Genomic DNA, 15866 nt, shown 5'->3' with positions numbered 1-15866 from the left:
CCCTTGGAGCAAGGATTTCTACTTGGAACGGAGCTCTTCGTTAAATGTGGTGTAACTGAAGTGCATTTTATCTATTGTACTTTTACCTTCCCAAAACAGAGCACAGCTGTTGGTTGGAGTGGTCCCTATTTTCAGCTTTTGCAGTAGTGCTACAGGTCCCTGCTTTCCCTTTCCCTGTTTTGCAGCTGCAAGCATGCTCTGCAGTTAGGTAGGAAGGAGTCCTGGCTTTGCAGACAAGGCATTGGACGTGGCAATCCCCTCCGAATTCTCACTACTGTGTCTGTTTGACAAGGCGGAAGGCTTCAAGGAACTCGTTGAAGTCGATGTTTCCATCTTTATTGAAGTCAATGCTGCGAACTAAGTCATTGATGCCGTCGTCTGTGAGTTCAATGTTCATGTGGGAGCTGAACAGCTTCCAGGTTTGGTGGAATTCCTCAAATGAGATGAGACCTGCAGGGCAAAAAGGCACAGCCACCTTAGCACCACGCTGCCAGCTCCTACTCTGTGCAGGGATGTACGCCTGCTCAGATTCACTACCTGCTTACCCTAAACGAAGGGAATGACTTTCACATGCTGCAACTAAACTTCCTAGTGTGAAGAACAGTGGATAAAATACAACTTAGAAGCAGCAAAGAGACATAATACAACTTGCCAGAACCAAAAAAAAACGGTGTAGGAAGGAAGGTGATGTGTACCCTAAACCATTAAATAAATGCCTTTGAAGATAATAAAGAAGACCAAAAGTAGAATGGAACACAACACAGTGACCGGCACCCCCTGCACGCCTCCTTACCTGAGTGATCTCTGTCAATGATCCTGAATATAGTCTCCAAGTTGGATCTGTTCCGATAAATGACTTCCAACAAGCTCGACTGGATGCGCTGAAAGACAACATGGACACTCTTTCTACCCATTCCAACAGCTCTCTTTTCTCTGAGCAGTTACTGCAGACCCTCCCATAAGTAAAAATAGCTGCTGCGTTCAAGAGTTAGCCAGCAGTGCACAGGACACTGTGTGTGCCTCATGAACTGGGTTTGTGATGGATGGACCATCTATGCAGCTCTGCGTTACAGGAACCTTCCTGCCTGTCCCACACTGAGACCTTGTGAGCTGCTCTGCAGCACACTTTGACAGATATGAGTCCTTACCTCTTGGCTCCGCTGCTCCATGGCTAAATCATCAAGCCAGGACTTGTACTCCAGCATGCCATCCTCTGTGGTGCGCACCAGCTGTGGTCGCAGCATTCGCCACGGCAGTCCCAGGTGCAAGACTGACTCCACTGCCGTTGCCCAGTTGCTCAGCGTGATCCTTCCTGTAAGGAGAAGAGAAAGCCATGGAGACCTCTGAGAGGCTGGTGGCTGAAAGCACGTAAAGATGGCTGGCGCGTTGCTTGTTTCACCTGCTGCACCACTGTCACCTCTAGCTGCTGCACAGGGCCACCTCCAGAAGATCCATTACACCAAGCCGCAGCGCAGCCAGCTCTAAAAGTAAAAATCCTTGGCTACTGTGCTACTGCCAGCAATGGCTCCATTTCTCCATGGTACACTTGAGCACCTGGGTATAGGTAAAAACCCTACATGGCCATGCAGACATCAGCCTGCAACAGCCGCTGCAGGGCACAAGCACATGCTGTCCCCTCCAGCCTCAGCCAGCTTTTGACCACCGTAACAAATCAGTGGGACTGCAAACCTCTGAACACTGTGAAGACACACTGACTTTGGATATTTCTTTATAAATTTGTGACTGACAGCTATGTGTGCCCTGCAGCTTATGAGCTGTGCAACTCCACTAGTTGTTCCTCGGTGGCCCAGGAACATAGAAAAGCCCCAAGGTTAACAGCTGCTCTAACAGCTAAACTGGACTTTTTTGAATGATTTGCTGCTAGGGAAGGTACACCCACAACAAAGTTGTTCTGCTGACTGCCCTGTCCCTGTTTCCCCCCTAAGCACATGCAGAGAGATCTCCTCAGCACCATGACTCAGTTGCCTGACCAGCAGAGCTCTCCTAGCTGGCACAAAAGCAGCCTGAGGATTATGACGTGCACCTAACTTAGCCTCTCCAACCCCGTCCCACCAGGGGATTATTTTAGCAGCTCGTGGCTCAAATTTACCTGTATTGTCCTTATCGTATGCCTTGAATGCGCTGATGAGAGCGGAGGTGTGAGCAAACAGCTTCTCCCGCAAGGCTCGAAAGGCTGACTCCTCTACTCTGCTGATTCTGAAGGATGCAGAAAAGACAGAAGCACGTTCCCAGTCCTCTGCATTGTCCGTGGATTGCCCACACCCTCACACAACTGCCCTGCATGTGTCTGGAGCAGTATTTCCCCCAATTGATCCAGTGAATCCCTGCCATACCACAGAAACTGTTGCCCTTCCTCTACAAGCTGTCAGCAGTCAGCTCCAGTTCAGGGAAAAACAATCCATCCCAGCGAACTTCTGCAGTTTGTGTTTACCCATTTTTGTTTCCCCATTTTTGTTTCAATGGTTCTACCATGTCAGTCACAGGGGCTTTTAACAGCTGTGCAATTTGTGAAGCAACAAAGGGTCACAAATTGAAACATGGCATTGGAAAGAGAAGCTGGAAAATCAGCAGCCAGTAATGAAAAACCCCTTTCTGCTCTTGTAAGCTTCCTCCTTGTCCCCCTGAACCTCACTCAGTAATTTCTGCTCAAAGCTTGAATCTTCCTTTAGGGCTATTTATTTGGTAAATCAAGCTGTGAAAGTTCAGCTCTGCAGCCAAACTTTCTCAAAGCTCCCAAAGTTTTCCCTTTGGGAATTTTGGCTTGGTGAATACTCAGCAACAAATATTCAGCACTTGCCTTTGGGTCATGGTGAGAGTGTGGGCTGTCTTGTTGGCTTGGTACTGAACAAAATGAGGGACCAGGTCCGGCCCCAGCTTCACGTAGGCTCCCCTGTTGCTGCCGATCTCATAGTAGTTTGAAGCTGAAAATATGGTCAGTACCTAACCCCAAAAAGAGAGGCATTTACAGTCAGTACATGCATCCTCCATTATATATGCATCAGTGAAAACTCCCATCCCATCTGGAGTAAACAGATGGTGAAAGTAAAATGTTTTATGTGGAAAAGGAAAAGTGAGGTGAGAGTTCCTCGAGGGTGACACTGGCCTTGTGTGGTTCTGGCCATGTGCTGGAGTCCTGCGATTTCTCTGCACTCCTGACAAATTTCCACTGCAGTGAGCAGAGTCCAGGTGCCTCAGCTGAGGTCATTGAAGTCACCCTGAATCTTCTGAGAGCCAAATTTTGCTGCATCAGCTTTTTTAATGCTGCTTTTATATTTCATCTTCAGAAACAGCTGCTTTAAGCAGGGGCAATAGCACAAATGGGTTCAGATCTTTTCCCAGCTACAACGCAGAAGAAGGTGTTTTGCCTGCATAACAGTCCCCCTGACAGAGAGGCTGACTTCAGACTGCCCTGACCTCACATCTCAGCTGGGAGCACATTTCAGTAACTCCTGATACGGCCTCTCAAAGATTTTGTATGTATTTAACAAAACCCTACTGGAAGAAATGAAGAGCTGAGATGAAACACCTCAGAAACCCTGCCCTGGCAGGATGGAAACCCAAGCATCCTTCACAGCATGCCCCTCACCAACCTTGCGGTTGTGACAGAACTCATAGCCCTCTTGCTTGCACTCGTGGGAGCGGATGAGGAACTGCAAGTTGTACTTCTCAAGGATCTTTGCTGTCACATCAGGCCCAAAGTAGCAGCCACCACCTCGCACCTTATTTTCTCTGCAGCCCTCCTGAGGCATAGGGTCACTCCAGAGAATGTCCAAAATCTGAAAGGATTGGAAAAGTTCACTGAATAATGTGTATTTGTCAACCACCACCCATCAACTAAGCAAGTACAGCACCATCTCTGCATGCCTGGACTTCTGCTGTTAGCATAATGCAGAGATGTTTCCTGAATCCCCGCTGAACCTCCTTACTGCTTTGCAGGACTCTCACAGACCTGAGCCACCACAGAGGTGACAACACTGTTGGCCTGGAGCTACAGCCACACTCAAAAGTGCCTGGGGGAGAGAGGCGTTCATAAATCAGGCCTGAAAGAAGCTTTCCCTTTGATCCCGCTAGATTTCAAAAAGCCTTTCCTGTCCTCCTCGAGCCCAAAACATGCCCCAAAGCAAGAATGCCTGGCAGATCCTGGGGCCATGAGTGGACTTAGTGTTAAACTCCTTTACTCCCCGGTCAGGATGTTCAGCAGCCTCCACTAATATAAGTGCTGACTCAGTAACCCACTGCAAGGATTAAAGTTTAATCTCTTTAACCCTGACCTCAATATACAGCTTTACGCTGATAAGGTGTGTGATGCCAGGATGTCAGGGGCAGTGTGTGGTAAGGAATGATGGTTTCACAGCACGCAGGCTCACGAAGAGACTGATCCAACAGAAAGAGGAAATCGAGTTTCCAGGCTCCGATTCACCTAGTGATCTCACTGCACAGCCTGGATAAAACCAGAAGCCCATTGGTACTCTTAGTGCTCCTAGCATCCAAGATCACAACTCCCTCATCAGCAAACGACACGCTCATTCATTAGCTGCAGAGCTGACCTCAGATACTCCACGCACACAGCAAGGGATATAACCACTGGGCTCTACAGTCAGTCACCTATTATTTCTCTCCCCTGCAGTGAATCAAAAAAAACTGTCACCCCACGCTGTGCCTGAGCAGCAGTTTGATTTATCCAACAGATGCTGTGCTGGTGGCAGACGCTGGGACAGAGCCTTGAGTGCAGAAAGCCAAAAGCCCAGTGAAGAGCCTGACTTGCAAGGCTAAGAGAAAGGCACCAGCAGAACACAGCTAGCACCAGTCCTCCTCTGGCACCTGTGCATTGACTTTCTCCTTAAATCCACTTTACAGAGCAGCAAAAATATCTCTGCAGAGAGGTTTGGGCACTGACCCACACATTTTATAGCAAGATTCCTTGTAAGAACAGAGAACAAAGCCGTGGAAGGCACCTACTAAAGCCAGGACCCCATTTACACCGCTCACCTGCTTCCACTCTTCCTGGCGAGTCCAGCACGGCGCATCCAAATCCGTTAAGGAGACCATGCTGGAGTAGGTGGGCTCCTCGTCCTCCGACTCACTGATGTCCACCAGCCGGCGGCACCACTCGATTTGCTCCTGCACCGTCTGCCGGACCCACCTGGAGAACTCCAGCCTGTTGGCCATGCTGGGAGCCTGCGCTGGTCGGGGCTGCAAGGGTAAACTGGGCAGTGCTTCATTCCCTGCAGGGTCAGCCTCTGCGTTCTCCCCGTTTACCTCCTGTATTTCCACGTTTCTGTTTGACTCCTTCCTTTTCTTCCCTCTCAAGACAGAAATAAACTGAAAGAGGTAGGAAAGGAAACAGATGGTCAAACCGCTTGGAAAGCTGGAGCTCTAGCTCTAGCATCTCCCACTGGAAATCTGTCAAGTGACACAGGCCTCTGAAACGCAATTGCCTTTGGTGTTTAATGGTAGGAGGTTACTAGTGCCACCCTCTCAGGATGTTCCACTCTTGGTTTACAGCTGGGGCCACACATCCATCCTGACTATGGATCCATCTCTTCTTCATTGACTTTGTACTGCTCAGACACTCATGAAAGACAGATTACATGGATTTAATCTGCAATGGGAACTAGGCAGCAGAATGAGGGAAAGATCAATCGCTAAAGCAGGTGCTTGTCATTAGATCTGTGAAGGGAAGTAGTATTTGTCAACTAAAGAGAGGCAGACGCAAGTTAATGACTTGTCACAATCCCTCTAGAAATAGTGGGGATGGAAAAAGAAAGGAAAGAAAGGAAAGAAAGGAAAGAAAGGAAAGAAAGGAAAGAAAGGAAAGAAAGGAAAGAAAGAAAGGAAAGAAAGGAAGGAAGGAAGGAAGGAAGGAAGGAAGGAAGGAAGGAAGGAAGGAAGGAAGGAAGGAAGGAAGGAAGGAAGGAAGGAAGGAAGGAAGGAAGGAAGAAAGAAAGAAAAGCTAAACAATCTAAAGAACTATAGGACAAAATCCTGTTGTTGCTATGTTTTTACTGTCAGCACCAGCACATCTGTTTACCCAATGCCATTGTCCACCAGTTAGCTGGCTATAACCGATCCTCTCGAGTTCCAGAAATCAAAAACTCCTTTTCCCTTCACACCTCCTGCACGCATCCTATTAAACCAAAGCAGTGCACCCCGAGCCTGTACCTAAACACACTTTTTGGCTAGGAAGATCATCCTTTACATTTGTCAACATCCAAGCTGACACACAGGAGTAAGCTCTCCAACCATAAATCAGCAACACTGTTGTCTCGAGGAAATAAAACCTACTTTGTTCCTTTGAATTTTCTCCAGCATGTCCAGGTCAGTGGTATCAGAGACACCTCCATGTATAATGAGGACTTTCTGATCAATCAGGGTGGCCAGGGGGAGCCAGCAGAAGACATTCTGAATCATCTTCAAGATTTTCTTCCCATGCACCTGGGAGGACAGGGCAGAAAGGAAAAGATGAAGCATCGAACCTTCAAAGCCTGTGTCTCATGTGCTGAAGGAGACACAAACATGTTCCTACCTTGTATTTCTGCATGACTTCCTTGGCGAAACCATACCTGTAGGAACAGAAGAAAGGAAGTTCAGTGAGATTTTGCAGCGACGCCACTGACATTGTGATCAGCCCCACACAGAACCCATACCGTAAGTTGACCATGTGATCTTCATGGTTCCCACGGTTTAGATGAACCTCTTTTGGATAGATCAAGAGGAAGGTAAAGAGGATGATAAGGATCTCGAGGGACTGTTTGCCTCTGTCTACAAAGTCCCCATTGAACACGTAGGACTTGGAAGGGGAAGGAAGGCCATTCTGCAAAAAACAAGGGACAGGTAGATGTTACTAGAGAGGCCTCCCTGTGACGCTCAAATATACCTCCCCACTAGCTGCACACTCACTGTTACCCCAAGTCACCTTCTACAATAGATCCTAACTCTTATTTTTATCCTGTAGGCTCCCAGTGGTAAATGCACTGAGAAGTGAAAACGGAGTCAGGAGATGGAGCCATTGGTGTCAGGACTTACAAAAATATCCATTAGCACCTGCCAAATGTACATGTCTACCATAACAGTTCTTACACATTTAAAAGTCAGCAAGAGAATAAGCTTTTGCTTTGTGAAGCCATTTAAAACCGATCAAAATAGCTGGACAATTACATCTCAAGGGCCCAGTTTTGCAAATGCTTCTCAGCATGACCCATGTGATACCTCTTACAATGCCTGGGCAGTCTCACCAAGTATGGAGCCTACCTTATAAAATATGAGGAACAAGTCATCCAGCTGGCCATGCAAATCTCCTAACAGGCACAAAAAGACAAGTCACAGTATGCTTACTTTTAACTTTAAAAGACACCAATAAATAACTTTCTATAAAGTATCTCTATAAAGGAAGTTCAAGGTCCAGAGTAAAGTAATACATTCCTGACGCTGAGGCAGCATGCCCAGAGCAAAAGGACATGATATAAAGGCTTGAGCTGAAGTCTGAGTGAGAACAAACTGCTTCAGAAGCTTTGTGCATCTCTCTTATGATGACACAAGATGGCACAAGAAATTGACTTTGATCATTACACTGGAGAAAGGTTTGCATACAAAATAATCAAATGAAATTTTCATTTAATGTGTTATTGACTGCACACAAAATTCTGTGCATAACACATGGTTTTCAGAAATATCTCAAAGTTTTAACATTAGTTTTAGAGCAGGAAAATAACGGAGAAAAGTTTTGTCTCTTTCAAATTTATCTGATACAACTCAAAGATGTGTGAGTATCCTGGATCTGAATGCACACACTGCCAGTTATGAAGACTTAACCAAAACAGCTCCAGGACTTGGTTGCTTAAATAATTCCAGGGCACAGAGCAGGACAATAAATGAGCCTTGAGGCCAGTCCTTGACTGGGTGCAGTTTTTGTGCTTTAGAACAGGGATCCCAAGTTCTGGGTTACAGAACAAAAAAAATTGAGTTGAAAAAAAAATCTAAATTTTTGTGGTAATGTATAACAATTGTAACAGCCACAGGCCATCATCAGCACCCCTCATTTTATGCTAAGACAAATGTATATCCTTATCCTCTCCTTTCATACCTCCTCCTCTCTTTGCATTTTTATAATCACCCTGACAACACTGCTGCTACAGCAGGCTATGGCAAGCTAAACGCTGCCATCAAGGGGCAATTATCAAACCGTCTTCTTCCAGACCAAGCAGAAATGAGGCCACAATGGAGAATTGCTCCCGCCAATGTTCAGGCCAGTCTCAACAGCAGCTCAAATACAGCACCATAAGGTATTTTACCAGACATTTTAGAGGCAGCCCCAGCTGCTTCTCAATACACCTTTTACATACAGACTGCAGTTCTGTTCCACATTTGAACAGTACCAATTTTCCATCCCTTCCACCTAAGCACTCTCCCTCCAAAGACTGTGCAGTGCCCTCCCACCCAAACGTACCGCACACGGTGACCTCCTCGCTGTAGCAGGTGGAGACGTGACTGATGTTTGGCAACTGCTTGAGGTGCTTCCTGGTCTCATGCAGAAGGTTTAAGACATAGCGAGCGTGGAGCTGCTACTAGGAGAAAGCGAAGGAATTAAAGCTCCGAGCAGCAACCCAGCTGCCTGCAAAGGCCCCAAGGACCCATCACGACAATCAGAGCTGACCTACAGGCTTGCAAATAAGACAGCACAAATACCAGGCAAAAGCAGAATGGAAGAGACTTGTCCAAAGCAGCACTGCCTTGGCATCAGATCAGCTGGCAGCAAAACCCTATGGTCAAAACTATATCCGCTAAGCAACACCATCCCCTAGAGCAGAAGCTCCAGCCTGGCATCACAGGTAAGAAGCTGCTATCTTCTACATCTTTCTTTGCATTCTCCACATAAGGCCAGATTCTGACCTGCCATGTAACCTGCATTAATATGTTCCCTAGAAGCCAGTGAGGAAGAATTTAACGTTAGTCAGGGCTCTAGAGGCTTTGCTTTACAAGTCTGGATTTGTTTGGGGAAGGGAGGTTTTGACCTATTTCGACCTATTTTGCTGTTCAGCACCTCATCTGAGGGATGGAGGCAGAACAATTGTACAAGGACTCCACTCATGAGGTTTGCTGAATTGGTAATGGACTTCCTAATAAAATAATAATAATAATAATAATAATAATAATAATAATAATAATAATAATAATAATAATAATAATAATAATAATAATAATAATAATAATAATAATAATAATAACACAATTCTGTCTTAGATTTAAAATATATATTTTTTCCCCACGAATTGGATATGCATGGCACAAAACATAATTTTGATCACTTCTTTCCACTTGGGCCATCCTATACATTCATACAAATAGAGGCATTGCAACAAAAAATGACAAAAGAATGTTTCAACATGGACTGTTGTATTTTTTTCTTTTCCCTTTTGAAATGAAAGTAAGGTTAGCACTGGCACATTAACTACAAAAATTTTGTGTTTTTGTTAGAGCTGTGTTTTCTGAAAAGAAGAAAGTTTGCCCAGGGAAATACCTACCAGATCATTTCTATCCACTTTGCTTAACAGCCTGCCAGCTGCTCATATTCAAATCAGTTTACTTGCTAGGAAGTCTAAAAACAAATCATCTGTCCCACACCTCTATATGCAGAAGGGGAAAGCGTGGTTCTTTTTGGGATCCTTACTTGTTTCTGTTTGAAAGCTTCCAGCAAGGCAGTCGCATGGTCAGGAAGGAGGGGGAAAGAGAGATGGGGTCCAGTGTAGGAGTCTGGCACCTCCATGGATTCATAGTCGCAGTACCTTTCCAGCTCAGCCTCTTTGAAGCTTTCCCCACTTATGAACATGCGACTGATAAAATCCCCTGGATGACAGATTGGTTGGTTGGATTGTTTATTTAAAAAGAGAAAGAGAAGAGAAAGTTAATACACCATTCTTGTTTTGTTTTTTTGTTTGTTTGTTTGTTTGTTTGTTTTCCCTAAGGAAAAGCAGTTTCTTTAGGCAAGAGCAAAAAGCATGCAAAATCATGATGAAGAGCTGTCTCCTGTGTTACACTGTTTTTTTCTAAGCCTGCACCCACATTCGCAGTTTTGCACTTTTTTTTTTTTAATTGCTGTAACATCTTATAACCAGATTTCAGACCTAAATTCATTAGCAAGCTCCCAGCACTAAGAAATAATATACAGTGCTCTCTGCAGGTTCAGAAAGATACCTTATTGGTTCCCACTGCACTTCTTTCCCCCCACCATTATAGGTGAGAAACTAAATAATGTAGATTATCTGAAGCATCTCCCTAGAGACAGATCTTCTATAGCTTCAGAAATGGACTCTGCAGAGTGCTGGTTACCAGGGATGACTGAAAAAAGGGCAGATTTCTAATAGTGCTCTTAGAAAACATTCTGAGGTTTTATTCCCCCTTCTAGCTCTTAAGGAGTAGGAATTACCCCACATTGCTTGCACAGCTCTTACATTGTCCTTGTAATTCAGTCCCTATTCAAATTTGTAGGGAGTCTACAAAAGACACACACAAACTTACTCTCTTTACTGCTGCTTGGTGTGAAGTGGTCCATGAGGTAGCTGAAGAAGTTGTGAAGCTGCAAGAAGAGACAAAGCCCATCATCATTCACTCTGGAACATCCCCAACACCCACTGGAAATTACGTAGAGTGGGAAGCTGACAAAATCTTTTTACAAGTATTACCTGCCCATGCCCTTCTTATGTTTTCTGGCATGTACAACAAATCAGACTGTAGTTATTTGGTTTGATATTTCTTGTAATTAAGTAAAAGTAGTAGCTTTCCCTTCAGCCATACAGACAGAACACCCATAAGCCCTCTCCGTGCTCAACAGCAAGGCAACCATATAAGAGAACATCAAGCAAAGTTCAAACAAAACAAGGATTGCCTTTTGAGTTCAGACTCAGGACAGGGCTGATGATGTTAAATGCTCCTTATAAGTTTATTTCAAGGTTCATTTCTTAGCATTTCATCACACACACAAGCATGCAGGAAATTGATAGGCAGAAAAGAAGCACGAAACCCAATCTTTGGTACACCAAAGCACTTGCAGGCTTACTAGCCAGTAGACAGAAACAAATGCATCTGTGGCAGAGAGAGCATCCTTCTGTTTGAGAATTCGCAGAAGGGGCCCTGCCTCCCAGAATGGCAAATAATGGCAGGCCACAATGTTCTCCAAGAGGGAAGAGGGACTAGGCTCCAAAGGAGACAAGAGTTCATTAAATCAAAACCAAAACCCAGACAAATAAAACCCCACTCTCACAAATAACAACCCTCTCTAAATTTAACACAAAGTTGTAAAGTTCCTGACACATGGAGGCACAAGTTTATGCAGCTTCCCTACTACACAGTGCTCTTTCCTCCCCAGGCTACCCTACTACTGCCACTTTTACAGCAGCAGTCCTTGCAAACCTTCAGGCAGAGGCTTATTTCTCTCCCTCCATAAATTAGGGTCCTAAAAATCATGATACATCTTACACACCCACATAGGAAGAAGCTGCCTGCTTCTGCCCTAAAAATAGTGTACCGTTAGCTAGCTTCAGCACAGAAAGGCTGCATTCAGACAGAAAGCTGGGAATTAAGCTTCAGCCAGTACCAAAATCACCAGAAGAGGATGTCTCTTCCCACTCACTCTTTTCCTTAGCACCTTACCTTGATCTGATCCTGCTCACAGGCATACTCAATGGATTGAAAGATTCTCCAAGTGCAACGTCGGCGCATTTCCAGCCGAGCAACGTAGCGCCGGTACCACCTTTGGATCAAAACGGCTGCCTTGAAAGCTAGGGGACAAAAACAGAAACAGCCTGGTGAGCTGCAAGTGGCCACAGCAGCTGAAATATTCTGCTTCTTCTCCTTTCCTGACCCTGAAAACTCAAGAGGGACCTTTCTCTTCCAGGAGCAAGTATTCGGAAAGGGTGTTCTGGTGCCTAAATATTAGGAATAACAGAACACCCACTTCTTTTCACCTGTTGCAAGAGGTGATCTGACTCTGCTCTGAAGAGCTTCTAACCATCAGTGCCATCTCTTCAGCATCTGTGGTAACAACTTGTTGGGGCCTAAAGGTCCAAACAAATTCTTCAGTGTTAAAGCACAATTTAATCTCTTTCCATCCGCCTTCATCATTTTCATGTCCCCCTTCTAGTCTAGGTACCGGGGCTTCAGGAAACCAGGCATTTAACTGAGGCCACACAAGATGTTATGAGGGAAAACAAGAGACTGAGGTCTACAGAACCTCAAAAATACAGGTTTTATCTCCCTTCCTTTATGCCAAATAAATACCTCAGCTTCTGTAGTTCTGGGCAAACTTCAGGTGTGATTTGTTCTAGTGTAAATGTTAAGGTGTTGTTATCTTGGACTGAAATAACACACACAGTGAAAAGAGGGAAACAGCCCTTCATCCACTTAATGATACAGAAGGAGGGAAATGCCAGGAATTCACAGGTCTCTCTGGTCATGGGTCAATCTACAGCCAGCACTGCCACCAGGCTCTTGCCTCCAAATGATGGCCATATGGCCTTGTGTTCAAAATATCGTAATTCCTCCATTTTTCCCCAGATCCAGTGATTTAAGATAAAGCAGTGTACTTTAAAATAAAGCACAGTGGTACAGTTTTCCATTTACTTTTTCAAATTCTGCAGCAGAACTTAATGTACCCCTGGAAACGCTTACATCCTCCTTAGCTGGTCTTGACCCCATTTGGACTGCCTGGTTACTTTATATCACCTTGCCAACTCTGCTACTTGGTCTCTCTCTTTTTATTAGGCTCAGTGCTCTTTCTGTTCACTCTTAGAGCCCTGTGTTTAAAACGTTTTCTAAAAGCACTTCTCTGCATCAGCTTCAGCTGGGAGAGGGACAACTGCTCTATCTAAAGGCTGGCCCCAAATTCAAATGAAGACATGAGTTAGCCCTGCTGCAGAAGCTTGTGTTCCCTTGGCATATGGTTTGTGAGAGAGCACTGCTATGTTCATCAGAGCAGGCAGAGCAATTAATTGGGTGTGTGGAATGAAAAAGCTTGATTAAAAAGAAAATCCCCCCCACCCCTACCCCAAAGGCTGCTAAGTGCTGGCAAGAGACAAAGAGATCATATTAATTCAATTAGCTTGTATTAATTATGTAAAAACCTGATGTACTTCAGCAGGAAACACTGCTTGACCTTTAGGTAAAGAAGATATCCCAATGGCTTATGTATTGAAAATAATAATCCTTCTAATCTATTTTACTGTAAAACCACCAGGAGGTGCAGAGCACGGAAGAGCTATTGCTGTTGAGCAGACGGGGAACTGAGTCACAGTGAAGTCATGGGCAAGAAGGTAAGATTGGTTACCCTTAATTTGAGAATAACTTATGTTAGACTTTGTCTGGGCTTTATATCTTGCTGAGAAAACGCTTTCTGATCTGCTGGGCTATGAGAAAGTTTTAAAAAGCTGACTTTGTTTTCTGCCTTTTGTGTACCCGATGCTACTTCTTCAAGCCTCCTTTATATCTTTCACACTAGCTGCCTTACTCCCTGTACAGCAATTTGGCTGGCATGTAGCCAGAAGCACAGTCCCAATCACTCTAAAATAAATAACTTCTGAACATGTTGCATTCCCCTAACAGCAGATATAACATCCAATTACTGCAGCAGGAGCCAGATATACTTCAAGTGAATCCTGAGAAGAAATGTATAGCTATGACTGCACATATACCAATGAAAACCAGATCCTTTTTCAGATTAAAAAAATAAAATCAATGAAAGATTGGTCACCAAGCACACACTGAGCACATATACCACCATCCACAGCATTTTAAGCTCCAGATGGGCAAGGCATAATTTATTTTTTTTTAATACTACTTTTACATAGACTGACTCTGCAACTGAAAAAGCCAGGTACTCTAATTTACCAGCTTATCTGGGTGAGTTGCATCTGGGAGTGTTTGTACTAGTTTAGAAAAAAAAATAATAAAAAAGGAAGAGAAAGAGATTTATCCACATTTTATGAGGATCCAAGAAGTAAACTGAATCATACATCAACACATAAGCTACTGCATGTGTGCCAAAGTGGCAGCACCCAAACTCAGCTACGCCTGCCTGTTCATGTCAGCAGTGTAGTTCACAAATCAGCTGTGAACAAATACTGCCTTCGTACTCTGCAACCATTTATAACCAAACCAATTGCCTGAAAGTGAGCGTCCCACAAGTATCCTTTCAGGTCTCTTGCAAGTGCCAGCAAAGTATGATTTCCTGAGAAGGCACTGCAGAAATACAAGTAGATAGCTACAAGCTGATTTTAACAACAGCTCCAACAAAAAAAAGGAGACCTCATTCTAAGAAATGGAAAGCCTATCATAAGAAATTATTTTTATCTACATTTTAACTTCTAATTAATGAGAATACAAGCCAGAAAACATTCTCTTTAACCTGGCAGATACTTATGCAGCCCAAGTTCTCCCCATCATACAGGTTTATTTAATGAAGATTAAGTTGCACATCTATGCAGGGAAATGGCAACATTTACACCATGGGTATTTTCTACCACTTCTCCACAACCTAGGCAAGAGAACCAGAGGCCCCACAGCAGACAGAGGCAGCTGATGCCCTGTCAGCACAGCCCTGCTCTGTGCCAGCTGGTACCAGCTGAAGGTCTGGCCTGCTCCCTCATCACAACTTGTGCAGAGCTCCAGCCTCAGCAGGCAGGGCAGAGCCCAGTGGTTACATTGGAAACTCCTGAGCTGCTAGCTCCACTTCTGCAGATCACCAAATCTGAAGGATTTAAAAAAGGAGAGACAAGAAATTGACAAAGATTTTACTGCCATTGGAAATTGTTGATGAGGTATCAGATTTAATGGAGGGTTTCAAATCTAATTAGTTTTATGTTATGCTTTCTATGTTATGAACAAGCCCCTGTCATAAAATCACCCTGAACTTCCTGAGAAACTCCTTGGTTCTCTGGTGCTACTGGCAGTAGACAACTCTAACTTAAAGAAAAGGTGGAGACTTTTAATAAACAAAAATTACAAATACATAATGCTGAGTCACAACAGTATCTCCACTCTCCTAATTTCTAAAAGCAATCACTAGTTTTGCTTTCAAAACATTTGCAAATAGTTTGTACCATACTGCTGTTCTGCTACTGCTGATGACTGAATGAAACAACAAAGAAAATTAGTCTTTTTTTTTCTTTCTTCATGCTTTGACTTTTAGTTTTTCTTAACCACAGCATCTTTCCTTCTTTAGAACCACATTTATTTTGGCTTTGCTAATGTTTCTGCTTTATCAGTCTTACATCCCTAACACAGTCTTTGAAGAGGAAGCCCACCAGAAGCAGCAGGGTGTTTTCATCTTTCACCCTGTCAGCACATGAGGTTCCAACACACACAAATTAGCCAGAAATTGATTAATTAATCTGAATTCCAACAGAACTGCTTATTGCTGCTTCACTTCTGGTCAGGTTTTGATTGATTTTAATCTAATCCTGGGTCTAGATAGCTGTTATTTTCTGAGTCTAGTGTTGGTATTCTGCATGACATCTGAAATTCCTCATCATAGGACGTGACTGAAAGATATTACCTCATCTCAGTACTATCAAGAAAAAGGAGTAACATAGAAAAGAAGCCAATCCACCACAACCTTCCAACAGCACGTGCAGGAGTAGGAGCAGGAAAAGATTACATTTCAAAGAATCACTCACCATTTTCAGACTTCTGCAGAGAGTACTTGTAGTTGGGATTTACAGAACTACCAGATCCCATGTTTTCCAACCAGTACTAGAATGCTGTCGACTGGCCCAGTATCATCAAAACCATGCGAGAGATGCAGGAAAGCATTCGATCAGAATCAAAACTGCTGCAACATGCCCCACAGTGCTGAG

At 44.2% G+C, this 15866-nt stretch overlaps 1 protein-coding gene across 1 annotated transcript; it reads right to left on the bottom strand.

The window, feature by feature from the left end:
- Nucleotides 1-271: 271 nt before the first annotated feature.
- Nucleotides 272-15747, bottom strand: PPEF2 (protein phosphatase with EF-hand domain 2). Its single transcript, XM_032186489.1, has 15 exons — nt 15687-15747; nt 11668-11795; nt 10537-10594; nt 9689-9864; nt 8468-8582; nt 7273-7319; nt 6548-6835; nt 6307-6456; nt 5011-5343; nt 3612-3797; nt 2819-2961; nt 2111-2217; nt 1149-1312; nt 794-881; nt 272-450 (listed from the first exon to the last, which is right to left on the bottom strand). The coding sequence occupies exons 1-15, from the start codon at nt 15745-15747 to the stop codon at nt 272-274; spliced, it is 2223 nt and encodes a 740-aa protein (XP_032042380.1).
- Nucleotides 15748-15866: the final 119 nt, after the last annotated feature.

This window comes from Aythya fuligula, chromosome 4, assembly GCF_009819795.1.
Source record: "Aythya fuligula isolate bAytFul2 chromosome 4, bAytFul2.pri, whole genome shotgun sequence".
In the NCBI taxonomy this organism is placed as follows: domain Eukaryota; kingdom Metazoa; phylum Chordata; class Aves; order Anseriformes; family Anatidae; genus Aythya; species Aythya fuligula.
Note: the sequence above shows the minus strand (reverse complement) of the source record. Positions and strands in the feature narration are given on the sequence as shown.

Excerpts from the sequence above, each read along its gene's own strand:
- PPEF2 (XM_032186489.1), bottom strand. The coding sequence starts at position 15,747 with ATGGGATCTGGTAGTTCTGTAAATCCCAACTACAAGTACTCTCTGCAG. Across the intron at positions 10,595-11,667 it reads GTGAGCAGGATCAGATCAAG|CTTCACAACTTCTTCAGCTA; the intron begins GTAAGGTGCTAA and ends CTCTTCTTGCAG. Across the intron at positions 2,218-2,818 it reads ACTCTCACCATGACCCAAAG|AATCAGCAGAGTAGAGGAGT; the intron begins GCAAGTGCTGAA and ends TGCATCCTTCAG.